This window comes from Vitis vinifera, chromosome 15, assembly GCF_030704535.1.
Source record: "Vitis vinifera cultivar Pinot Noir 40024 chromosome 15, ASM3070453v1".
In the NCBI taxonomy this organism is placed as follows: domain Eukaryota; kingdom Viridiplantae; phylum Streptophyta; class Magnoliopsida; order Vitales; family Vitaceae; genus Vitis; species Vitis vinifera.
The window spans coordinates 10854785-10881567 of NC_081819.1; the positions used below are offsets into that span (position 1 = coordinate 10854785).

Here is a 26783-nt window from a genome sequence, read left to right on the forward strand (position 1 = left end):
CCAACCAAAGCCCAATCAGAGGGACTGAACTGGTTCCCATGAACCTACCTCATCTGACCTTTACTTGAGGTGCTTTACTTGATCACGTCATGATATTTTCTTTTCTTTTTACAGAAGTATAATGCCTCATAAATTTGGAAAAGTTCCTTGATTTCTTCAGCATAATTATCAAGGATGTTTCTGCAAGAACATCACAGGACTTGCTCTGCTCTGTTTATTCTCTTTTAACATTGTTGACATGCATGTGATTGTTCTTTCTGTTGGCAGGTTCTGGCCACTATTTGTGAGGAGCTTCCCCCTGATGGAGTTCTCTTGATATATTTATCAGGTTCAGGTGGCATAAACTGTGTTTATTTTAAGATTGTGGTTTCATTTTTATTTTCATAGGAATTAGTTTAAAGTCAGCATGCCCTCACATCTTTCAAATTGCTTCAGGAAGAGGCCGACAGACTATTGTACCTTCTTATGGTGCTGGAACAAGTCTTGACACTACTGAAAACATTGTCAGGAGCTTTCAATCTCATAACATCCACTCTGAAGCAAACTCCACTTCTCCATTTCGCTCCCCATCTGATAGCCCTAACCCTTCTTCTGGGCAAAGTAAAGAAGATTGCATAAGTTGCCATTCTGGTTGCTTACATATTGGCAGTCGTGGAAATGGAGGTACTCCACATTGATTGGATAATTCTAGTGTATCGGTTCCTTCTTTTTGTCAGTTCTTTCTTTTGATATGAAAAGAACAAATATTTTTGAAATAACTAGAATATATATCTCTGATAGTTATAATTTTGTTTTCTTTCTAAGCTCTTTGAATCTTTATTCCTTTGACAGTGTAGTCAAATGACTCAAATGCTCCATGAATTTAGTAAAGACCGCAGCAATCAGAATCCTATTAAGCCACTTGATTCTATTTCTTGATCTGATCCAACATTTTTTTGTTGATCAAGGATAGCCTATTGATTTGTGTCCCTAAGAGCTTTGCTGACACTACCTTTGATTGGAAGATTTTCATGCTCTCTAATCATCCAGACTAAGCAATCCATGAAAGTTTAGTTTTTAGATATGTAGCTGAATAGGTTCCTAAAAGGCTAAACCTTCCAATGTCTATTTAAGGACATAAGTAATCATTTAATGAATTTGTGTTTTTCTTTGCTTCCCAAGTAAAGGGTCCAAAACTACATAAAAGAAAAAGAATTATGTTCAGGAAGGGAATTAGAGGGGCTATTAGAGATTATAAAGGAGAGGCAGTTCAAAACTTCTGCAAATTGGATGTGTAGAAAAGGAAAAAAAATTGTCATTAATTGATTAAGGAAGGGAAACACGCTTCCTTTTATAGAAAAGCTACAACAAATCAAAATAAATCTATAGTTGTACACCCAAATTTCTAGGAACAAAATAAATTTAAAATATACAACTTATCCCTAAAAAACAACAAATTATCCCTAAAAAATGGGTAACAACCAGATTATTCCTAAAAAATAGGTAGCAACTAGATCAAAAAAATTCTGATATGATTGAGATTCTCAACACTCCCCCTCAACGTGGCCAGCTTGCTTACTAAATCATCAAACTGCTTCTTCGGCAATCCCTTAGTGAGTATATTTGCAACTTGTTCAACCGTAGGTATATAGGGCATAACAATCAGTCCATTTTCCAATTTCTCCTTGATAAAATGTTTATCAACCTCGATATGTTTAGTTCTATCATGGAGTACTGGATTATGTGCAATGGCAATGACAACTTTATTATCGCAAAAGACCTTCATAGGTAAAGAGCTAGTAGCGTTAAGTTCTTTAAGTAATTGTTTAATCCACAAAACTTCACAAATGCCATGGGCTATAGCTCTAAACTCAGCTTCAGCACTACTTCTAACCACCAAGTCACAAGATTGCCTCCAACAAAAGTACAATACCCCAAAGTTCATCTCCTATCAATTACACTTCCTGCCCAATCTGCATCAGTAAACACATCTACTTAGAGATGTCCTCGGTTCTCATATAGAAGTCCTTTTCCTAGAGTCCCCTTTAAGTACCTTAAAATTCTGTACACTGCATCAAAGTGTCCATGATTTGTTGAGTGCATGAATTGACTCACCATGCTTACCACAAAAGCAATATCGGGACAGGTATGAGAGAGATAAATAAGTCTCCCAACTAGGCATTGATTTCTCTTTGTCAATCACCTCTACTGGACTTGCTGGTTGGAGTTTCAAATTCGGTTCTATAGGAGTTTCTATAGCCTTCATCCAAGTACCTGTTTCACTTAATAAGTCAAGTATATATTTTCTTTGAAAAATGAAAATACCTTTCTTGGATCTAGCAAACTCCATACCAATAAAGTATCTCAGGGGGGCCAAATCTTTTATCTCAAATTCACGAGTTAAAGCTTTCTTCAATCTCTCAAGTTCTAGACTGTCATCACCAATTAGAATAATACTATCTACATAAACTATCAACACAACAATCTTTCCTTCTCTTGAGTGTTTATAAAACATTGTATGGTTAACTTGACTTTGAATATATCCTTGAAGCTTGATTACTTTTCCAAATCTCTCAAACCAAGCTTTAGGAGATTGCTTAAGACAATACAAGGACTTCTTTTATCAAATTTTTTTTCTTTTTTTTTTTAGCTTTTCTTCGAGACTCGGTGGTAAATCCATAAACACTTCTTCCTCCAAATCGCCACTTAAGAAAGCATTTTTCACATCAAATTGTTGTAAAGGCCAATTAAAATGTACTACAAGAGAAAGTAAAATCCGAATGGAATTAATCTTTGCAATAGGTGCAAAGGTCTCTTGGTAGTCAATTCCATAGGTTTGTGTGAAACCTTTGGCTACTAACCTTGCTTTATATCTTTCAATGCTACCATTGGGCTTACACTTGATTGTGAAAACCCACTTGCATCCCACTGTCTTCTTCTCCTTAGGTAAATCAACAATTTCACATGTTCTATTTTTCAAAAGAGCATTCATTTCTTCTTGGACTATTGATCTTCACTCCAAGTGTCCTAGTGCTTCCTGTATAGTTCTAGGAATGAATAAGTGAGAGATATTTGAAGTGAAATTTCTATATTTTCCTGAGAGTCTTTGATAAGACAGATATTTGGTAATGAGATATTTGGTACAATTCCTAACTCCTTTTCAGATTGCAATAGGGATGTCAAGATTAGAAATAGGTAAAGGAGTAGAGTCCATAGGAAGATTACTTGGATTTTGGGAATTAGGAGCTAATGATTGACCATGCTCAAGATTGACTTAATTATTCTCAGTATTAGAATTAAACCTGTGCCTAGTATAAAAATGGAGCTCAGTGGACATAGGTTATAGAGTTTCTCCCCCTGTTTGTGATGCAATTTTATTTGGCATAGATAAATCAGTATTTCCCCTTTTTTCACTAATTAAAACATCTATTTTTTTATTTATTTCAGGAAGAAAAATACTAGGTTTTGATTGTTCTTGTTGCCAAAATTGATTTTCATTAGAGCTCTATCCTTGAAGAGTAGTTTTGTTATAAAAGGGAATATTTTCAATAAAGTTGACATCCATACTAACATGAATTTTCCTAGTGGTAGGATTAAAACACTTATACCCTTTTTTATTAGGAGCATAACCTAGAAAAATACATTTTTCAATTCTTGGATCAAATTTGGGTCGAAGATGAGTTGGCACATGGACGAACACTATACAACCAAAAAATTTTAAGGGTAAATTTGAGGTGAGGTGTGTGTTTGGCAAAGTATTCTTAAGAGTTTGTAAAGGTGTTGCATAGTTTAGAACCCTTGTAGGCATTCTATTAATCAAATAACAACTTGTTAAAATTGCATCCCCCTAAAGGTGTGTAAGAACATTCATATGAAACATAAGAGCTCTACCTACTTCAAGTAAATGTTCGTTTTTACGTTCTGTAATTCCATTTTGTTGAGGAGTGTCCCTACAAGTTGCTTGATGTAAAATACCTTTCTCTAGCAAAAAATCACCTAAATAATCATTATAAAATTTTGTTCCATTTTCACTTCAAAGAATACTTATTTTGGTTTGAAATTGGTTTTCAACCATAGAATAAAAATCTTGAAAGAGTTTTCATTAGATAAAGCCAACATAGGCATGTGTGATCATCAATAAACGTCACAAACCATTTTTTTCCAGTTAAAGTAGTAATCCTAAAAGGACCCCAAACATCACTATGTATCAAATAAAAAGGCTTTGAGGCACAATATGGCTTTATTTTATAAGAATTGCGATGGCTTTTGGCCAAAAAACAAGTTTCACAATCAAAAGAAGTACAATCCTTTAAATAAACCTAGAAACAAATGTTTTAAATAGAAAAAACTAAGATGTCTTAATCTGTTATGCCATAGCATTATTTGCTCATGCACAGGGATTGAACGAACACTACCAACAAAACCCTGAGCTTGTTTATTCTCAAATCGGTTGTCATTAAAATAGTAGAGATTGTCGATCAATCTAGCACTCCCAATCATCATCCATGAGTTCAAATCCTGGAATTCACAAAGAGAGGCACAAAAAACAACACAACAATTATAATCCTTAGATAAACGACTTACGGATAAGAGATTTCAAGAGAGTTTTGGGACATGTAAAACGGATTGTAAAACAATCTTATCAGACAAACGAATAGAGCCTTGCCCAACAATAGAGGATAAGCTTCCATTTGCAATACGTGCTTTTTTATTTTCATAACAAGGTGTATAAGAAATAAACAAATGAGATAAATTATTCATGTGGTCAGAGGCATCTGAATCTATGATCCAAGGTGCAGATAATGAAAGAGAATATGCACACGAAAGACTACCTAATTGAGCTAGAGATGCTATAGGAGTACTAGGAGTCGGCGGAGCAAGTTTTAGTAGCTGTAGCAGTTGGTCTAATTGTTCTTTTCTCAATGAGGGTGTCTTGGCAGCATGTGTTTTAGCAAGGAAATGATTAGAGTTGCCTTGCTTATTAGTCTTCCATTCAACGAGCTTCCAATTAGTTGGCTTCCAATTAGCTAGCTTTTCCCATGTAATTTCCAACAGGTTTCATGAGTGTGGCGTGGTTTATTACAAGGATCACACCAAACTCTTGGCTTGTCATCCGGACAACATTGGTTATTAGGATTGCGAGAAGTCGCTACTGCAGTGCCCAATAAGGTTGAGTTTTCCATAGGTCCAGAGAGCTTCTTCCTAAGCATAACATTCTTCCGACTTTCCTCACAACACACTTTAGAGTACACTTCACCTAGAGAAGGGAGAGGTTGCCGACCAATGATTCTACCTTGAACTTCATCAAATTCAACATTAAGCCCAGTTAAAAATTTGAATATCCGTGAACTTTCTACCATCATCTTAAAATAGTTACAATCATCCGTATTTTTCCACTCATAGTCATTGAATAAGTCAAGATCTTGCCATAAACCCCCAAGGACATTAAAATATTTAGTAACCAAATTCTCACCTTGACAAATATCGCCCAATTTGAGTTGTAACTCATAGATTTGGGACTGATTTACAAGGTTTGAATACATCTGAATAATGTTGTCCCAAAGAGCTTTGGCAGTAGGATAACACATAATTCGAGCTAATCTCCTCCTCCATGGAATTTACCAGCCATGCCATGATCATGGAGTTTTCTGCATTCCAAGTGGCATAGCTAGGGTTCGTCCTCACTGGTTCTTTGGTGTCACCAGTCAAATAACCAATTTTGCCTCGGCCCCTAATGTACATCCGAACAAATTTTGACCATCTGAGAAAATTGTTCTCATTAAGGCGAATTGTGGTGATTTGGACAGAGTGGGAATGAGAATTGGATGTGGGTAATTTTGAGGAATTGGAACCAACAGTAATGGAAGGAGTAGATTCGGAAATTTCTGACATGGTAAAGAGATAGCAATAGAAATGAAAAGGGAAGAAGAATAGAACTAGAAAGAATGAGAGGAAAAAGAAAGGGAATAACTAATTAAATTGCCTCTGATACCATGTAGAAAAGGAAAAAAATATGTCGTACATTAATTGAATAAAGGAAACACGCTTCCTTTTATAGAAAAACTACAACAAATCAAACTAAATCTACAGCTGTACACCCAAATTTCTAGGAACAAAATAAATTTAAAATATAAAATGTATCCCTAAAAAACAACCACAAATTATCCCTAAAAAATAGGTAACAACCAGATTATCCTTAAAAAATAGGTAACAGCCATATCAAAAAAATTCTGATATGATTGAGATTCTCAATAGGACGATACAGTTTTTACCATTGATATGGGCTTCTAGATCTATGGGAAAGTAAACATGACTGCTAGCTTAGGTGTTAGGGACCTTCATGTTGAAGAAGACTCCATGGCCATTGCTGCATGGGCTTCTTCAGCTAGGTCAGTGGAGGCTTGTTTACTAGATGAGGAGGATTAATGCTCTTATTGGTCATATTAAGTCTTATTTTGTGTTGAGACCCAATCAATATATTAGGAGGCCTATAATTTGGCTAAGAGGGGTGCTATGTCTACATACATTTTTATTGGGATATCACACTCCCTGACTATTATGAAGCTTATGATGGACATATGGTATGTTTTAAGGGTGCTAAATCTTTAGAGACCTTTTTTTGGATTCCTACAATCCTTGATTGTTTTGAAGCTTAGGGTGAATAGATGGTGTATTTTGGTTTTTCTTTCTTGCATATATGTTTTGTCTTTTAGAAGCTACCTTATCCTCATTGCTCCCCCCCTCTCTCTCTCTCTTTTTTAGTTTTTACAAAAGGAACCCAAGAGCAGCCCAAACCTTATTCCGCCTTGGCCAAGCCTCAAGGGCTTTCCTTCATTGTTCTCTTTTCATATTCAATAAAGGTTTCATCCCTAATAAAAGTGTGGAAAACAAGAATGAGAAGGTGTAGAATTATAAATGGGTTCCTCCACAAGTAGGCCTTGTCTTGTTTTGTCTGAAGTTCTAATAAACTTTAGATTAATTCCTCTTATTTTCAGATATTTTGGTTGAATACAAATAGTAAACAAATTTAAATTTTATCTGAAATTTAAAATCTGAATGACAACTTTATATCGACTTCTATTCATATTTCAGACAAATTTAGATATGTTCAAATTTCAATAGGAAAAAAAAAAAAAAAACCACCAACCTACTATTCTAAAGCTTAATTTTGATAAGTGCTCATTTGGTGATTTGGTTAAATGGGCATTAGCAAACTCATTTTGGACATTAATTAAAAATGCCAAAGGTTAGGTTAGGGCAACTATTGGTTTAAGACAAGAAGATCCTCTTTCCCCTTTCCCCTTTCCTTTTCACCATTGCAGTGGATGTTCTAAGTAGAATGATGATTGAAGTAAAGGAAAGCAGTTTATTAGGGCAGACTAGGGTGTCTCTTTTACAATTTGTAGATGACACCATTTTCTTTTCTAAAGTCTCTTTAACTAATCATTTTGGTCTTTAGGCAAATATTAGGGCTTAAGATCAATTTAGAGACGAGCACTCTCTCTTGTATCAATATAGGTCACAATTTGGTATTCAAGTTGGTCTCAATGCTTGACTGTAAAGTTTCATAATGACTTTTATCTTATCTAGGTTGTCTTTTAGGAGGGAATCTAGAGGCAAATGGATTTCAAAATCTAAAGGTTGATAGAATCTAGAGGAAATTGGATGGGTGGAAAAAGACCTTTTTTGTCTTTGGGTGGGGAGAGATTCTAATTCAATCATGCTGGTCTTACATTCCTAGCTATTTCTTATCTCTTTTCAAGTTCCCAACATTAGTAGCGTTAAAGATTGAGAAATTACAAAGGGATTTTCTTTGGATAGGGAAGATTTCAATTGGGACATAGTGTATAGACCAAAAGAGTTTGGAGGTTTTAGGATTAGGAAGACTTCTATGAGAAATTGTGCTCTCCTAGGTAAGTGACTCTAAAAGTTCCCTAAGGAAAGTTTAAGCCTTTTAAAACTTCAAGCATTTATAGGACACATCCTAATGGATGAGACGCCAACATTATTCTGGTTATATGGTTACATAAATGTTTTTGGGAAGATTTGTGGTGGGTAGATCAACCATTGTATTCACAATTTCTAGGTCTTTGTAGAGTTATCACAATGAAAAATCTCACCATATTAGTTGTATTTGGTAATTCCTCTTCACCTTCTTGGAACCTTAACTTCCATCGTAGTCGCACTAATCTAGAAATTGAAAACCATGAAGGACTCATGTCCTCGCACACTCCTATGCACTTATCGTCATTTGCCGTAGATTCAAGAACTTGGTCTTTATCCTTTCAAGTTTATTCTTAATGAAATCCTTTTTCTTGGCCTTGTCCAATTTTTCAAATCCAATCCCGTTCTTTCCTACCAAAATTTTATGGAAATCAAAACCCCCATTAAAGGCCAAGGTCTTTGCTTGGTTAGTGGCACACAAGAAGGTAAACACCAATGACATGTTATAGTTGAGAAGACCTTATAAGTCTCTTAATCCTCATTGGTGCATCTTATGCATGAGAAGTGGAGAATCGATCGACCATCTGTTTCTACAATAATCATTAATGTTGGGGCTTTGGCATAAGCTTTTCATTCTAGCCAAGATGGATTGGGTTCCGCTTAAGAGTATATGTGAAATGATGACCATCTCATTTAGAGGTTTGAGAAGTTTCATCAAAGGCAAGACTCTTTGGCAAATCACTTGCCTCACTATATTTTGAATTGTGTGACAATGGAGAAATGTTAGGATCCTTGACGAAGAGTGGAGAATGGAAGAGATGTTGTAGGATCTACTTCACTTCTATTCCTCCTTATGGGCCTCTTGTACCATTACTTTTAGAGGCATTCCACTTAATGTTATTCAACTCAATTGGATTTTGATTTGTAATTTAAAGGGGTTGGATGACAATGAGAGGAGTTGAGTCCCCGGTTTTGAGGAGATGTTACCTTAATGTATCCTTAAGCAGCCTATACCTTTGTGTAAAACTCTCCTTGTATTGTGGAGGTGTTTAGTCTTACTTTGGTCAATATTTTGTATTTTATGGGGTGGACCTCTCATTCCTCTCTTGTACTTTTTCATGATTAATATATCTTTTGTTTTTAATAATAGTAATTATTATTATTATTATTATTATTATTATTATCATTATTATAATTTAAAATATATATATATATATTCTGGGCATGGGGATGAGATTATTCAAGCTTTCTGAACAGGAGTGGGTTTTGAGCTGAAATACATCATTTGAAGGTCTCAAAGTTGCAGTAGTTTTGGGTCTTACCAATGTGCTGGTGGAAGGAGATTCAGTCATAGTTTTGTCTTTGGTGGCTAGTAGTTGTAGAGAGTATTGGACGGACAATGGTTGAATGAAGAGGATTGTGTACTTGTGTGGGGATTAGGTTGCTCATCCTCATGAAAGCTTTAGAACAGCTAATCAAGAAGCTGATAGGTTCAGGAACTACCACCCCTGTGAGTTTTGATGCCCTTTTTTTCTTCGTAGTGCTGGAATGTGAATGTTTTCTATTGCAGAAACTTGCTTTTCTCGTTTTATATACTCCTGACTTTTGCCCCTTTTTCTATATTTTTATTTTATAAGAATATCTCATCCTTCATTCTTCTTTAGAAATTATAAAATTTATGTAATACAGTACAAATATAGCTTTATTATGTAATGAAGGGCAAGATTTCCATGCATGACATGCGAGCTAGAGTGATTGACATCTGCTTAAAATTGATGTCATCTAATATAGATTTATAAGTAAAATTACAAACAAATGGATTAATATTTTCTAAGGAAGAATGGTATAATCGGCAAGGTGGTTATTTGTCAAACACATGCTTTTAGAATATTGGTTTTTAGTTAAAGAACTAGCGGGTCCTGGCTTGTTAATCTCTCCATCAGTACCTCCAACATCTATTCTAGATTTATGATGATATTGAAATGTGAATTTTTTTATTTTATAGAAATGGTACAATACCTCCATCATCACCTTATCTTTTTAAACCTTGAGTTTACTTTTGATATGTTAATCCTTCAGTTTGTATTAGTAAGATGAATCGATACTGGTTCATTCAATGAGATATGCAGAATGAAAGCATGAAAGTATAGAATGAGGACATAGAACTTTGGATGATTAATATCTAATGCTCTCATGAAAGTATTTAAAACTAAACATTTTCCTCTTTTCATTGTCACTTCATACTTTTAGATCGAAGATGATCATATTAAAAACTCATTTAGGCAATCCCTCCCTTTTTTCACACCACATCTTGGTTAAATAGTGGCTATTGGATATTGGTGATTATTTCTTTCTCCATTGTCTTTTTATTTGTTTTTGACACTCTTCTTCTTTGTCATGGATTCAATGGGTAGACTCAAAGAAGATTCCACGAATGCTGATTGCATCCTTTCAGGGTTGTATTTTGAAACCTAAGAGAAGATCTTTTGCCTCTGCACCCTGCTAGCTATCTTATGGGTTATCTGGCTAAGAAGGGATATGAAAGTCTTTGAGGATCAACAGACTTATGTATCTGAGATATGTGGAAAGATTTGGCTTTTGCCTTCCATATAGGTGACTAAGAGTTTGTGGGTATTCGACTTAGCCTGTTTTCCTTAGATTGGAATGTGGGTATTTTTCCATGGGCAGAGGCACTATGCATCCTGGTTGTATCAAACTGGATTTTAGTGGAAATCACTCTGTAAACCAAGACATTTGAACATTTAAAGAGACTAACTTTTAATCATATTAAAAAATTAATAGCAACGAGTAACAAGCAAATCTAACACTTGGAGAAAAATTTAAAACCTCTTTCTTGGCAAATGAAAATACAACGCAAGATATATATATGAATCTCCAACTTTCTGCGTCCCTTCTTTCTCCTTTCACACACCCATCTCTTTTAAGATGAGTATTGGGTTCAACCAAGGGTGCCCCAAAGATACATCGAACAAAGGCTTTTCTTTGATATGGTATCTGGTGTGCCTAATTCTAGCTTTTCATCATTCACTGTCTACCTTTGTTGACTAATAGGTGATAAAATAGCTCAGTTTTGTTGATTTATTCGTGCACTGGGAATAGCTTATAAAGTGCAGTGACTGTAGAAAACTTTTTCTGGTAGCTGTTACATGTTATTTTTTTATTTTTATTTTTTTGATTGGAAACGATACAAATATATATTAATATAGAAAAGGAGTACAAGAAGAAGGATGAGAAATCCTCCAACCAAAGACAACTAAATTACATGAAAAAACACAAAAAACAAACGAACACCCACTAAGGACCAATCCCTATGGAGTACACACCGCTATCCAATCCAGTTGAATCACATTAAGGGGAATCCCCTTAAATGCCTTGGAACAGAAGGCCCAAAGGGAAGCAAGGAAAACTATAGAGTCCCAAAGGTACTCTGAATTCCTTGCTTTATCCTCAAAAATCCTTGCGTTTCTTTCCCACCACACAACCCGAATTAGAGCTATGCTCGCAGCTTGCCACAAAACTATCCCTCTCTTAGAATTACCGAAGCCTTTAAATTTGATGGACATCATGTCATATATGCTCCTTGGGGAAACCCAATCCAACTTAGCTAACTGAAATAGCCTGTGCCACAACCCAATCGTCAAGGAACAATGAAGAAATAGATGATCTGCTGATTCCCCGTGCTTCATGCACAGGATACAAATATCAGGACTAAGGGCTTTGTAGGGTCTTCTCACTTGTAACATATCATTAGTATTCACCTTCTTGTGTGCCACTAACCAGACAAAGGACTTTACTTTGAAAGGAACTTGAGAATTCCACACGAACTTTGAAGGAAAGTTCTGAGAAGATCCAGAAGATTGAGATAATGCTAGAAAAAAGGATTTGACTGAAAAAAGCCCTGACGAGGATAAAGGCCATAATCTGGCATCTGGGACCGAAGGAGAGAGATACAAATCATCAAGAGACCGCATGAGGCCTTCTAAGTCCTCAATCTCAGAATCTGACAGGTTACGGCGGAAATTCAAATTCCACAAGAAAGGCAGAGATGGACCGAGAACTGAAGAGATAGAAATGTTTTTGTCCACGACTACTCTGAATAGTCTTGGATATTGGGTTCCCAAAGGTTGGTCCCCCCGCCACAAATCTTCCCAGAACCGAATTCTATCCCCGTTTCCTACCACATACCGAGTAATCAAAGAAAACTCCTGAAAGACTTGAGCAATAGCCTTCCAAGGACAGCGATGAGACCATCTGACTACAGTGTTAGCATCCCAACCATTAGAGTGTGAACCATAAATGCTTAAAATGACCTGATGTCAAAGAGCTGAACCCTCTCTAGGATACCTCCATAACCATTTCCCTAGTAGAGCGAGGTTCCTCCAAGAAATATTCCCCAAACCCAAACCCCCTATTGTCTTTGGTCTGCACACAATATCCCACCTCACTAAATGATCCCTTTTGCCTTCCCCAACCCCTGACCATAAAAAATCCCTTTGCAACCTCTCTATTTTTGCAGCCACTGTAGCGGGCATTTTAAATAAGGATAGGAAGTAACTTGGCAAATGGGTAAGACAAGACTGGATAAGAGTTATCCTCCCCCCGAAGGATAAGTAGGCCTTTTGCCACCCATCTAATCTACTTGAGATTCTCTCAACCACTGGATCCCAAAATCCACACGCCTTAGGATTCCCGCCCAAAGGGAGGCCCAGATATAGAATAGGCCATCCAGACGCCTTACAATCAAGCATCTCAGCCAATCTTGAAAGATGAGCCTGATCAAGATTGATGCCATAAATGCTGCTCTTGTTAAGATTGACCTTGAGCCCAGAAATGTGCCCAAACACTAACAAAAGACTCTTCAGAGTCTGCAGCTCTTCCTCCCTTGAGTTAGAAAAGAATATGGTGTCATCAGCAAATTGCAAATGGGACACCCTAGTTCTATTTCTACCGACCCTGAAACCCTCCAACATATTTCTTTCCTCAGCTCTCATGAGCATCCTGCTCAGTACATCTGCAACTAAAGTAAACAAAAAAGGGGATAAAGGGTCGCCTTGTCTTAAACCCCTAGATGCCTTAACCCACCCTTTAGCACTACCATTCACCAAGATTGCAAAAGATACTGAAGATAAACACCCACTCATCCATTTCCTCCATCTAGGGCTGAACCCTTTCTTTTCTAACACATGATCCAAAAAATCCCACTTCACGTGATCGTATGCCTTTTCAAAGTCTATTTTGAATACGACACCTTCCTCCCCTGACCTTCTTCTCTCATCCACTATCTCATTCGCTATAAGAACCGCATCCAATATTTGTCTCCCTTGAACAAAAGCGCCTTGAGTATAGTGGATGGTCTCATGTAGAACCCCTCTTAGACGCCCAGAAAGCACTTTGGCTATTATCTTGTAGAGACTAGTGATCAAACTAATGGGTCTAAAGTCTGATATTCTCTTTGATAGACTCTTTTTGGGTATTAGAACAATGAAAGAGGCATTAGTGCTTTGATTGATAATTCCGCTCCTATGAAATTCAGCAAACACTCTCACCAAATCCTCCTTAATCACATCCCAACACTCTTGGAATACGGCAATAGTAAAGCCATCTGGCCCCGGAGCCTTGTCCCTATCCAACTGAAAAATGGCCTTAGAAATCTCTTCTTCGGTGAAAGGGGATTCTAACCTTAACGCACTCTCTTCCGAAATAGGGGACCAATCTAAACCTTCAACACCCCAAGACTCTCCTGTAGGATTTGTGTAAAGCTTCTCAAAGTAATGTAAAATCTCCTCTGTGATACTCTCGGCATTCTTCAGCACTAAACCCCTCTCATTCTCCAACTCCTTGATATATTTCCTATTTCGCCTGCCATTAGCCACTTTATGATAAAACTTAGAGTTACAATCCCCTTCCTTGACCCATTTCACTTTGGCTTTTTGTCTCCAATGTATTTCCTCCCTCAATATTAATTCCTCTAACTCCCCTTTTCTTGAGACTCTTTGACTTATCAAGTCAGGATTGAGACCCCCTTCTTGCTCAATGGCGTCAAAGTTAGCTAAATCATTGAGGATACTTTTTTTCTTTTCTTTAAGCTCTCCAAAAGAAGACTTATTCCACTCCTTCAATTTAGCTTTAACATATTGAAGTCTCCTCATGAACTTATGACCTTCCCATCCGATTCCTTGAAACCCACTCCACCAATCTCTAAAGTTCTCCTTGAAATTAGTGTGTTGTAGCCACATATTCTCAAACCGAAAAGGAGTTGGCCCCCACATAAACGGGTTGGTATCCATAACGATTGGCCAATGATCCGATGTCCTTCTGATTAAGGCTTCTTGAAGGCCTTGGGGAAAGAGCAACCCCCACTCATTTGAGTAGAGAAAACGATCCAATCTCTTACACACGGGAGACTCTTGCATATTTGACCAAGTGAATGAAGCATTCCGAAGAGGTGGGTCAAGTAATTCACACTCACTAATAAAACTATCAAAGTCCCTCATGCTTGGAGTAAGGCTAGAACCCCCCATTTTTTCTGAGCTTCTCCTTATGACATTAAAATCACCGCCCACACACCATAGCGGATAAGTTAAACCATAAATGTCAAAAAGCTCCACCCAAAAATCCTTCCTAAGTGAGGGACTGTTTGGACCATAAACAGCAGAAATCCAAAGGGGTCCACAACCGTCCAAAGAGAACTTGACTGAGACCGAGAAAGAACCTATTACCACCTCCTCTCTACTCAGAATTTTTGAATCCCAGATAATCAAAATCCCACCTGAAGCCCCAGACGCCGGAAGAGCAACCCAATCCTTATTTCTGACCGTCCAGACACTACCCACGAACCTTCTATCACTGTTCTCCTTCTTTGTTTCCTGAATCATCACAACATCCGGATTCTCTGATCTAAGAAAATCTTTAATCATCCTACGCTTATTCCTTGAACCCAAACCCCTAACGTTCCAGCTGATAATTTTCATGGGAAAACACAAAGACCCTAGCCTACCGAGCCAAAACCAACATGTCTCAATGCCCTGTGGGGCCTCTGCTCTTCCTCCTAGAATACACCTTAATGTCAAGAGAGCATAAAACCTCTCGCACTTTGGCCATTTTCCGGGGGGACAGGCCATCAATAAGGAAATCACCCGAAACCTCCTTGTGTGACCTGACAATAGAATCCTTAGGGGTACAACTCTCTGACATCTGGTTAGATAAAGCACACTGGTTCTCCTCCTCAACACGGTCGGGACTGTCACCGTGGTTTAAATAGTCAACACCACTTTTTTCAAAAAAAAATTTTGAGATGCCTTGGTTTTCCGAAGGATCCTGAGGAAGAGAGACTGAGTTGGGAAGAATTGGGCCAGAGGGATTCTTCAAAGGAGAATCCGGACTACAGGAAGGAATAGAGGGTGACTCGGGTGGCTGAGAAAGAGAGGGCTGACATACCTCCAAGTTTTTGGCTCCCGGAATTTCACAAAACCCCTCACAGATGAGTCCTTTACCTCTGATTATTGAATTAGAAGGTGAACCCATGTCTGAATAGCCACGAGGATCAAACCCCACTCGTCCCGATAGCCCTCCTTGGACTTCCACGCGGCTTGCCGAGGTGTCCTCCTTCGAGAGCTTACCAGAAAGATGACATCTGGAGAGAGGATTCACTCTGATTCCTCGGTCCATCTGAAAGCCCATCCCAAACTCCTCTACCATGTTGCGGTCTTCACTTGACGACGACGAACCCCGAGTGAAAAAAGGCTCACTGCAACACCGATGTCCCTGTCGTCGATCTGCGCTTGGAGGGAAGAGGGTAGACCACGTCTTCTTTGAAATTGCCGTTTCTTCCTCCTGCGTAGCATCTCTCGTGTAAACCGCGGGGGCTTTCCCCTTCCTTGCTTCGATTTCTTCCCTCCGCGACCTGGCTTCCATACCATAGGGCTTCGATCCTCCTAATTTTTGGCCCAACCCCGACGGGTTTTTGAACTTACAGCCCACGATGTTGTCTGACAATGGCCTAGAGTTGGGAAAGGACTGGGCCTTTAGCTCATCGGCCCGACCTTCTTCTCCAAAGAATACCTCGACGCCGGCCCTTGCTCCGTCTTGACAGAGCGTCGCGGTCGCCTTTGTAGAAGAAGCAGCTCGCTGGGGAGAAAGGGGCGAAGCCGATGCAGACTGGTGGTCTTGAGGCTCATCTGGGCCATCTTGAAGCCCACGATGCCTCATCCCACTTTGGGCCCTAACCTGTTGGGCTTTAAAAGAAGACTCATGCTCTGGCCCAATAAAAATTGCTTCAGCTTGGCCCGATCTGCTCCATCCCCCTCCTGTCTCCCCTTTGTCCGCCAAACACGTCCTTGACTGCCGATAACGTGCCCGGGGAAGACGCCTCTTTCTGTAGCACTCAATGTCCTTAACGCTACCTCGTAGCCCTTCTGCAGCTTTTGACGACTGAGAGACGCAACCTCCCACTCTCACCCACTCGTTCCTGCTACGGTTTACCTCCGACGTGACAGCATCGACGTCTTCGTCTTCTCCGGCGACTGAAACTGCTACTGTATAGGACCATTCCCCATCTTCCACCTCAAGCAACGCTGGTAACACTACGTTTGGAAGCATCTCCACCCACAGCTTCGCCCTCGTTAGGTCCACCAGCTTCAAGGTTTCCTTTGCCACCTTCGTTACCCTCCCCCATTTCTTCAAAATGAAATTCAACTGAACTTCATCCCACAAATGGAAAGGGAGACCTCTCAATGCTAACCAGCCCCTCCTGAACTTTCCTTGAACCACCATGTTTTCCTTGGGCGACCATTTCCTTAGTAGAATCGTCCTCCCTTTCACTGAAAGTCTTCCCTGATCATGAACACTTTCCGCTCTCCTTATTGTACTCACAAAGAAGCATCCTTTGAAAGCGGAAATGGCATTTATGGACACCATTCCTTTCATCCCCATCATCCTCGCAATGGCTCTTCCTACATGAGTCCAGTCATGGACTTCTTCTTGGCTTTCACATATTACAGCTCTGGCCCATTTTCCAGCTGACCACGTACCTCCATTCCTCAAACCAGCCTCTGCCACCACTTCTGCATATGACCTTCCTCCTCTGAAAGTGTCCCTATTCATCCGGATATCACCATTCTTCTCCTTCGAAGCTCCTCCGTCTCGTTCATAATACTCTTGCACTGATAGGATCGCCTTCCTGAGATCTTCCCATCCTTTCCCTTTTACGCCCTCGGGGACGACAAGAACTAGAGGTTTCCTTTTTGTAACGAATTCTGTAATTTTCATGAACCTCCCTCTGTTATTGAAGCATATCTCCATCAGGAGGGTCTTAGTCTTACCCCTGATCTTTCTTACAAAACCCCTAGAAGCCTCCACCTCCACAGCTTTCTTCAAATGCTCCATCAACCAATCCAGCTCCTCCATGTCAAATCCTATTGAAACCACGAAATCTCGGCTCCTCTCTGTTACCGATACCCAAGTTCCACCATTCAAACCTTCAAACTCTACCTGAAAACACTTTTTCTCCACAATAATACTTTTTCCCATTTTTTCTATTAACGAGTATCTAGATGTTTTTCAACCAAAAGAATCATCACATGTTCCTAGATCTGAGAAGGAATTCAAGGCTCACAACCATCCATACCGACATGCTTACCGCTAATGCATTTTGCTCTCATCTGTTCATTCCAAAAAAATAGCTGTTACATGTTATATTGAAGAAGAGGATTAAAATGTGCCTCAGTTTTATGTTTGGAATGAATTTACAATATTGGACTGGTAGGAAGAGGAAATACAGTTTTTTTATTTATTTTTTATTTTTTATTTTTAATAATGCAATGTTAATTGATTACTTATCGAAATAAAATGCACTACTGATTCATTGTTGTTTTCATCTATACTGACTATCCTTACTCTTGCTGGTTCATAATTACGTGAAATCTTTGGTCAATGAGATGGCTTGCTTTGAAAACATGATCTTGTCAATTATGTCACCCTGGACGCTATTTTAGAATGTTAAATCAATATATCCTTTTTCAGGTTTAAATTTCATTTACCCTTGCGACTTGATTCCCTTTACAAGAAGGCCACTTTTTTTAGTTATTGACAGTGACAGCAGTGAAGCATTCAAGGCAAGTGTGTCAACTCTTTATCATTATCCTTAGCCTTGTAGTTTTACTGTTAGAAGCATTCAAACATGTATATGTAATCTTGATAGGGAGTAAATAACTTTTCAGTGCAAAGATTTTAATTGAAGACAGTGGGATATGTGCCACATATATATTTGTTGAAGGTGAAAAAGGAGATTTTGAAATTTTGAAATATTGGAGATCTCTATTGGGGCTTGACAAAATTTAACTATGAATATATTTGCATGGAAGGAAGTTTAAATATAATTAGGAAATGTTTAGTATGAGAAGTTTCTATCATAAAGCACATGTTTATTTCTAACGAAACTTACAAATTTTGGGGAAAAATACTGTAAGCAAATCGAATTTCAAGCTTTAACATGTGATACACAGCCATGTATGGCCACATGGGGCATTTCATTTAAGTTTGCACAGATGCTCATAAGCACTCACAGGAGCGTGTGCGTGTGCATGGAAGACTAATAAAATATATACAAGTTGATGATATGGTCTAGAAAATGGCCTACTAATAAAATATATTAGGATTCGTAACTGCATGGAGATTTTTCTTTGCTTGGAATTATCTTTTGAATCTATACAAGTTGGATTTAGTTGACATGAAATTTTTGGGTTAATATTTTCATTTTTATTTTTATTATGTGTATTAAAAATCTTTGTAGACTGTTACAATCAGAATGTCAGCTAGGTGATTGTTTTTCCTAAGATAGAAAATAAACTGCCAGCATTATGCTGTAGCCCGCTATATTCAGTCATAAGCCCTTTAAAGACAATAAAAAAAAGGGAAAATTATGCTTATACCCCTTGAAGTTTTTTGACAATCACACAAACACCTCTTGAGTCTTTTGAGATTATTTTGTCACCCTTTGTCTGAGTTTATCCCCGAATGACAGTTACTGAAATTAAAGGAAAAATTACCCTCTTATAAATGATGCAAAGTGAAGTTTTATTTATTTATTTTTGTTCTTTCTTCTTCCGTACTCCTCTTCTACTCTACTTGTTCTTCCTGAACTAAATCTAGACCACAACTCTTGGGGCCTTGCATGGGTGGCATAAGTTGGCCCCAAAAATAAAATAAAAAATGAAGTCTGGGTTTTTAGTGGCTCAACTTGTGCAATGGATTGGGGTGCTATGAGAGCAATGGAATGTCATATGGTTTTTCATGACACGGGGTTGCATCAATATAGGGACATGACCAAGGTACATGGCTGATTGGCCATGACATGCAAGAGGCAAGGCGTGGGCAAGCTTTGACATCATTGTCACCATGGGTGTAATGCCATGGACCATGAATCAGATAACCATGGGTTCAAAGCCACAGTGAAGGAAAGCAAGTCATACTATGTAGCATGGCTTGGATGGCACAAAGCATGGGTTGAGGGATGCCTAGTGACACGGAGGATGAACCAAGCATTAAGTGGGTTAAGCAAGGTGTGGCCCTTGGCAAAGTAAAGCATGCTAGCACATGTGATGTAACATGTGGGTTATGCAAGACCAATGGGCTTCACAAGCACGAGGGCCTTAGCATATAAGGTAGTGGGATAAGATTGGTGCAGCCATGAGGCATTGGCACAATATGCACATGGTACATGGAGGATAGTTGGTGTGGCACCTTTGCATTGGTGGAAGACAAAGCAAGGGGCCTGTTGGAACTGTCTAGGGCTTTACAACTTGCTGACATGGACTGGTTGTAAGATCAGTGACTAGGAGGCACAAGATTTGGGTTGTTGAGGCATGCTTGTGAATATGTAGCAAGAGGGTCAAACCGTAGGCTGACTTGTGGGCAAGTGCCTAACATTGTGGGAAGTTAGCTAAATTGCCATGGGGGTGTGACATTGGGTGGATGATTGGCTTCACACCTAGCATAAGGGAGTTGTAAGGTATTAGAAACATTGGGCATGAAATGGGCTATTGAGAGAAACTCTCTGGACATGTGGTACGAGTCACGCAAGTCTCTGATGTATCAAAATAGGTGGCATGCAAGGGTGCAACAAGGCAAGGGATGTCATGGAGGTGCTAGAAAAAGGCTAACAGTTGATTAACAGATGATTTTTTGTTATAAAGAATTATTAACTGTTTTTAATTCAGATTAACATAAAATAATTTTTGTATTACTTAATATTGTATGGTGATTTAGTTGGTAATAAATTAATATTAATTATTATTAATCTATTTAATTTAAATTTATTTTTAAGTAAGGGTACTGTTTGCATGTTTATAAACTTTTTCACCAATATCAGGAGCTTGCACCAGCAAATAAGCAGTTGAGGACAAAAGGTGGTCATGTTTTTAGAAACCAGAGGGGGTGCCCGCATAATTGTCAAAAACCTCAGAGGATATAAGAGAAATTTTGCCTATACAAAATCTCAATATTGATGATATCATGAAGGTTTTAGATGATATCGATCAAGATATGGATATCAAGTTTGATAAATGTTCTCTGTGTGTGGTTTTTTTTTTTCTTTTAACTTTTAGAAAATTGAAGTAAAATGTCAAAATTTAGTACAAAATTTTAAACAATGCTAAAGGAGACTATAATGAACAATTGGCACGCTAGCTTGGCGGGATTGGACTTTGATCGATTAGGGAATGAGGATGCAACTAGGTTGGAGGTAGCTTTTAGTGAAGAGGAGGTGTTCCTTGCACTGTGTGAGCTAAACAGGGACAAAACCCCTAGGTCAGATGGGTTCACTATCGCTTTTTGGCAGTTTAGTTGGGATTTTGTGGAGGAAGTTAGGATCCTGAACACTACGTTCTTGGTTTTAATACCAAAAAAAGGAGGCGCTGATGACCTTAGAGATTACAGACCTATCAGCCTGGTAGGAGGCCTTTGCAAGCTGTTGGCTAAAGTCCTAGCTAACAAGCTGAAGAAGGTGGTAAGCAAGGTAGTGTCTTTGGCCCAAAAGGCTTTTGTGGAAGGAAGGTAAATCCTTGATGTTGTGCTGTTAGCTAATGAAGCTATAAATTTGATGTTAAAAAGGAATGAGAATGAAGTGTTATGCAAGCTGGATATAGAAAAGGCTTATGACCACGTAAGCTAGAATTTTTTGCTCATTGTGATGTGAAAAATGGGATTCAGGGAGAAGTGGGTAGGTTGGATAAATTGGTGCATATCCACAGTGAGTTTTTGGGTTTTGGTTAATGGATCCCCATCGGGCTTCTTCAATAGCGATAGGAGATTGAGGCAAGGAGATCCCCTTTCCCCCTACCTTTTTGTGATTGGGATGATGGCCCTTACCAGCCTCATTAATAGAGCTGAGAGAGCGGGTTTTTTATCAGCCTGCAAGGTTAAGGGAAGGGCAGGAGATGGGGTTCAATTAACATGTCTATTGTTCGCTGATGATACCCTCGTGTTTTGTGAAGCTTCCCAAGAGCATATGGTCTATTTGAGCTGGATTTTGATGTGGTTTGAAGCCATTTCCGGTCTGAAAATAAACTTGGACAAGAGCGAAATTCTTCCGGTGGGAAGGGTTGATAATGTGGAGGAATTGGCTTTTGAACTGGGTTGCAAGGTGGGGGCGCTGCCCTCCTATTTTCTGGGGCTTCCTTTGGGGGCAGCTCATAATTCGATTGCAAGTTGGGATGGGGTGGAGGAGAGGCTCCAAAAGAGGCTTGCCATGTGGAAGGGGCAATTTATTTCTAAAGGAGGGAGGATTACCCTTATTCGGAGCAAGTTGTCAACTATTCCCATTTACTACATGTCTATGCTACGTATGCCACGAGTAGTAAGATTAAGGTTAGAGAAAATTCAAAGGGACTTTCTTTAGGGTGGGGGGAAGCTGGAGAAGAAGCTTCATCTTGTGAAGTGGTTGATTGTTTGTTCGGATAAAAGAAAGGGTGGTTTGGGTGTTAGATGCCTTTCTAAACTTAATAGAACCCTCTTAAGTAAATGGAGTTGGCGCTTTATGGAAGAAAGGGGGGCTCTATAGCATCAAGTTATTAGTAGAAAGTATGGGGTAGAAGAAGAGGGGTGGTGTACCTGAGAAGTAAGGAAGGGGTATGGTGTGGGGCTTTGGAAGGAAATTAGAAAGGAATGGCCTTTTATGAAAGACAAATTCGCATTTTCTGTAGGGAATGGAAGAAGAGTGAGATTTTGGGAGGATAGGTGGTGTGGAGACAAGGCCCTAAGTATTTCTTTTCCTTCTTTGTATGCTTTAGCGACTTCCAAAGAGGCATGGGTGGCAGAGGTTTGGGATACTTTGGGGGAGGATGGGGGCTAGAATCCACGCTTTTCGAGACCGTTTAATGATTGGAAGATGGGAATGGTAGAGAGATTCCTTCTCTCCTTGCAAGGGAAGAAAGTGGTTATTAATTTGGAGGATAGGTGGAAGGAGGCAAAGGGTGGTAATTTTACCGTTAAATCCTTTTATAATGCTTTGGAGGGTGGCAGCACAGTCCCGTTCCCAAGAAGTATTATTTGGAGCCCATATGTTCCTACTAAGGTTGGTTTTTTTGCTTGGGAAGCCACTTGGGGTAAAGTTCTAACTTTGGACCAACTAAAGAAGAGGGGTTGGGCTCTCCCGAATAGATGTTACCTTTGTGGGGCTACTGAAGAGTCTATAAATCATCTTTTAATTCATTGCTCCAAGGCTAGGATTTTGTGGGACTTGTTATTTAACCTTTTTGGGGTACTATGGGTTCTTCCTTCGTTAGTGAAGGAGATCTTTCTCGGGTGGCATGGGCAGTTTGTGGGCAAGAAATGGGTGAAGGATTGGAGAGCAGCCCCCTTATGCCTCTTTTGGACGGTTTGGAGGGAAAGAAACAGGGTTGCTTTTGAAAATGAGGATCTTTCGATCCAAAGGATGAAATATTCTTTTGTTAGCAATTTGTGGTCTTGGTCCAAGTGTTGTATTGTTGATGGGCCTAATTCTTTATTTAACTTTTCTGAGTGGGTGGGCTATAGATGAGGGTGGGTAAGTTTTTTGTGTCCCTCTTCCTTTTGATTTTAGCCTATAGGCGCCTATTGTATACCTCTTGTATGCTTTGGGTTTGCTGTTGGGCACCCTGCTTCTTTTAATATACTCTTTACTGCGTCTTTGCCTATCAAAAAAAAAAAAACAATTTAGAGTGAAAATATTATATCTGGAATGCATTGACAATGACTTAGGTATTTCCACAAAAAGGTAGTGCTTTGTATCATCTGTCTCTGCTAACTTTGGCTGTTTTTTGGTGGTTGGATGATGAGGAAGATTGTTCCTATAGCATAAAAGCGCTTTGAGATTCAAGATGAAGGCAGATTAAAAAAATGATGCATTCTATTGTTCCTATACTGCAAAGTCAGTAAAAAGCTGCTATTATCATACTGCATCTCATATATGCTATGTGGCAGGTCTTGTCTCAATTTTCCCCCTTTCTAAGGGATTAGAAAAAAACAATTCATTGAATTGAATTGCACACGAAAATACAAGAAGGTGAGTTATCCTTCCCAAAAGCGAAATCTGACCAAAAAGAAGAAAAAAGAAATAACAAAGAAAAGGCAAACATGGAAGGGTAGCAACAAAATTTTCAAAAGACCTTCTGATGCAAAACAGATCCAAAGCCAACATGAATAGAAGTTCCCCTATGGCATAGTTTTTGGTGCTATGACTTTGCATTTCCTTTTCATTCAGGAATCTCTATGTTCATTTTCTGGGATATATTTATTGATGGTAGAAGTACAGTCTTTTTGTCATGCATTAGTTTTACTTTGATTTGGTCTATTTGACTGGGGAGGAACTCAAGAAATTGAAAGGATGGTTTCAACCAAGGAGTGCTGGCTTAATGTAGTCTCTTATTTCTTGCATATATATAGGCTTCAGTGACTTGAATAGTTTAAAGGTGTTTTGTTTATTGACATCAGAAAGGATTGACTGTGGTGTTCATGAGAGCTGGCATTTTCTAATGGATTCTAAGATCTACCAACAAATAGACATTAAGTTTTTGGCCAAATGAGGTGCTATTACTCTCAAGGGTTTTGGCAGTTTTTTTCTCCTTTAATTGGGATTATTTCCTGGACGACTAGTGATCTGTGTGTTTTATCTCATTATTAGTTGGTTTTTGCTAATTTGTTCCTTGTGAACAAATCCTTCTTTGTAATTTTCCTGCTCTTTTCTTAATGCAATCTTCATTTTTTTCTTTTTCATAAAAATGAAATCAAATGAATTGTGCAACATGAGCTATTAACCCTGCAAAACAGCCATGATTTTCATTACTATGTTAACTTTCAGTTTCAGCAAGAATCTTCTTGACATTGTTTTTTGACATCACTCTAAAAGAGAAGTTGTTCTGATATGAATAACAAGTTCGTTTTGTTTTCTTCAATTACTTTCATGTAGTTTAAACTATTTTATATATTTTCTGTGAAAAAATTGTGGTTATTGTGGCTCAGTATTTTTTGTTAAAATGCATCTTCAATTAATTCTTCAGAACATTGACTTAGAATACTAAATCTACTCTTTTTAGAACCAAATCAAAAGTAATCATGGTTGTAAACATGTGCAGGGAATAAATGGAGCAGAAAAAGGAGAGCCAGCCGCATTGCTCCTATCTCCAAGCTCTTTATCTCCTCCTGTTGCTGCTGTTGATACCTCTCGTCATCCCACTGGAAGTCTTTTCACCATTTTCCTCACTGCTCCTTTGCAAGCTTTCTGTCTCCTGCTTGGTTTTTCCGGCTCTGATGTGGAAATGGTCTGTTGAGTCAATTCTATCATCTGCTGTTATTTGATAGTTTCATTTAGTTTGATAGATTATCTGAAGGAAAAATGCTTCAGGATCTCTATAGCAAGGCTGAGAAGCTGCTTTCCTCGTCATTAAATGACTGGGGATTGACTTTGGCAACTTCAGACACACTTGATCCTGCTTGGGCGCAGATTCTAAGTGATCCCTTCCTAAGGCGAATTCTATTAAGGTACCTTTCATGTTCTCATACTTTTTTCTTTTTAATTTTCGGAGGATTTAAATTTCCTGATAAGCACAAAAAAATAAAAATAAAATCCATGAACCCTGAAAATCTTGACTGGAATTCTTCAACAGCATTCAAGATTCTTTCTTAGCACCAAAAATAAAAAGGTGTTTTGAGATTAATTACATTCTGGGGCTGTCGGCAGTCTTGCCTGCAACCGTGCCATATAAAGTGCTTATATTTGCAAAATCCTTCCTTTAATCTCACAACTGTGCAAGGATTAACAAAATTTGGGGTAGATAATTTCCTGTCCTTGGCATGCAGCTGATCATGGTTAAATGATTTCGTTTCTCCTTTGAGTAGTGAAGCATTAGTAACTGGATTGTGGTTCTCATTTCAGCAGGCAGTGAAAATGTTCACTTCATGAGCTAATTCAAGATCAACTTAGAATAAGTCTTCTTGTTCTGCTGCTGTGATTATTGGATGCAATCACTGACTTTGGTTCGATTTAAATATGTACATAGAATGGATGGATAAAGTGTTCAGAATTCAAAGATCACTTCCAACTACACCCAAAAAAAACTGACGTCTCTGTATGTCAATTTTGAATTCCTAGAAACAAGAAAGATTTAAAAAAAGAAAATGTTGAAATTGGAAATCCTTGGATGGTTGAAATACATTCTATTTAAAGAGAAAAGTTGAATAAAATAATGATGATTATGTGACATTACACACCAAATAGACTCACACCTACCTGTATAGGATGATAAATATGTGAAAGAACAAGTGCATGCAAATCTGCGTACATAAAACTTGTAAAAACTTCAACCGGATGATTTAAAATTCCAGTTACAAACTAAAGCAAGTAGTGATGAAATATTTGTCAAGATTCCTTTGTAGAGGTTAGAACATTCGAGAATATTGATTACTGTAATAGCTGTCATGACAGTTAACTAAGATGATTTATTGATTCTACCAAGAAAATAAATTGTTAACTAAAATTCTAAAAATTATTATCAAATATATCAGGCAAAGATCATTGTATATCAAACTGATATTCAAAAGACATTTTGACATGAAAATATGGCATACCATTAACACAAGATATGATCAATCTCCATGTATAATATGAAAAACAAACTGACAGATAATAAAATTTCTTTTATATGTAGCAAACAACTTATTGTTTTGGCAGAATCCCAAGATCTAGTGGAAAATGGAAAATGAACTTAAAAAATGGAGGGAAATAGTTTATGATTTCTTATAGTTAAATGGAACATAATGTATGAAAAAGTTTTGGATTTCTTTGGTTGTTCATTTCAATACATTAACAAACGTATTTTAGTATCTTTCTTCAAATATGTTAACCATGACTGCTGTGGGCCACCAAGGACAAAACTCCATTGCGGGCAATGTGTTGTATTGCAAATAGTAAAACAAGACTTCTGTCAAACATTCTTGTATACTTGTAAGTATGGCTATGATCATTTCCACATCTCGGTTTAGCTATTTTTTGTCTAATTGTCACCTATAGCCTTAAAAACAGAGATGGTTCTTTCAATTCTCATTCTATAGATTTTGTTGTTCCCTACTCCAATAGTAAGTTCTGTTATTAAGATGGATGGCTTGTTTCTCTATACCTGCAAATATCTTGTCCAAGTCCAGAAGAAACTGCATGTTGTGGGGAAAATATATAAAAATAAATAAACAAATTAATAAAACATAATGACATACATTCATTTGCAATCTTTCTGATAAAAAGAAAAAAACAATCCATATCGACACTCTTGTTTATATCTTTTCTGCGATAAATATTCATGTTTACATGTTTC

General features: G+C 38.1%; 1 protein-coding gene across 6 annotated transcripts in view; it reads left to right on the plus strand.

The window, feature by feature from the left end:
- Positions 1-26783, plus strand: part of LOC100265400 (uncharacterized) — a 34343-nt gene that overhangs the window by 6940 nt on the left and 620 nt on the right. For 3 of the 6 annotated variants that reach the window (XM_059743091.1, XM_059743093.1, XM_059743095.1), the window contains 5 exons: positions 268-334; positions 436-663; positions 17965-18056; positions 24552-24737; positions 24821-24957. In XM_059743091.1, coding sequence (XP_059599074.1) covers positions 268-334; positions 436-663; positions 17965-18056; positions 24552-24737; positions 24821-24957 — 710 coding nt within the window. The remainder of the gene's footprint in view (positions 1-267; positions 335-435; positions 664-17964; positions 18057-24551; positions 24738-24820; positions 24958-26783) is intronic. The other 3 variants (XM_059743094.1, XM_059743092.1, XM_059743096.1) reach the window with 1 other exon arrangement.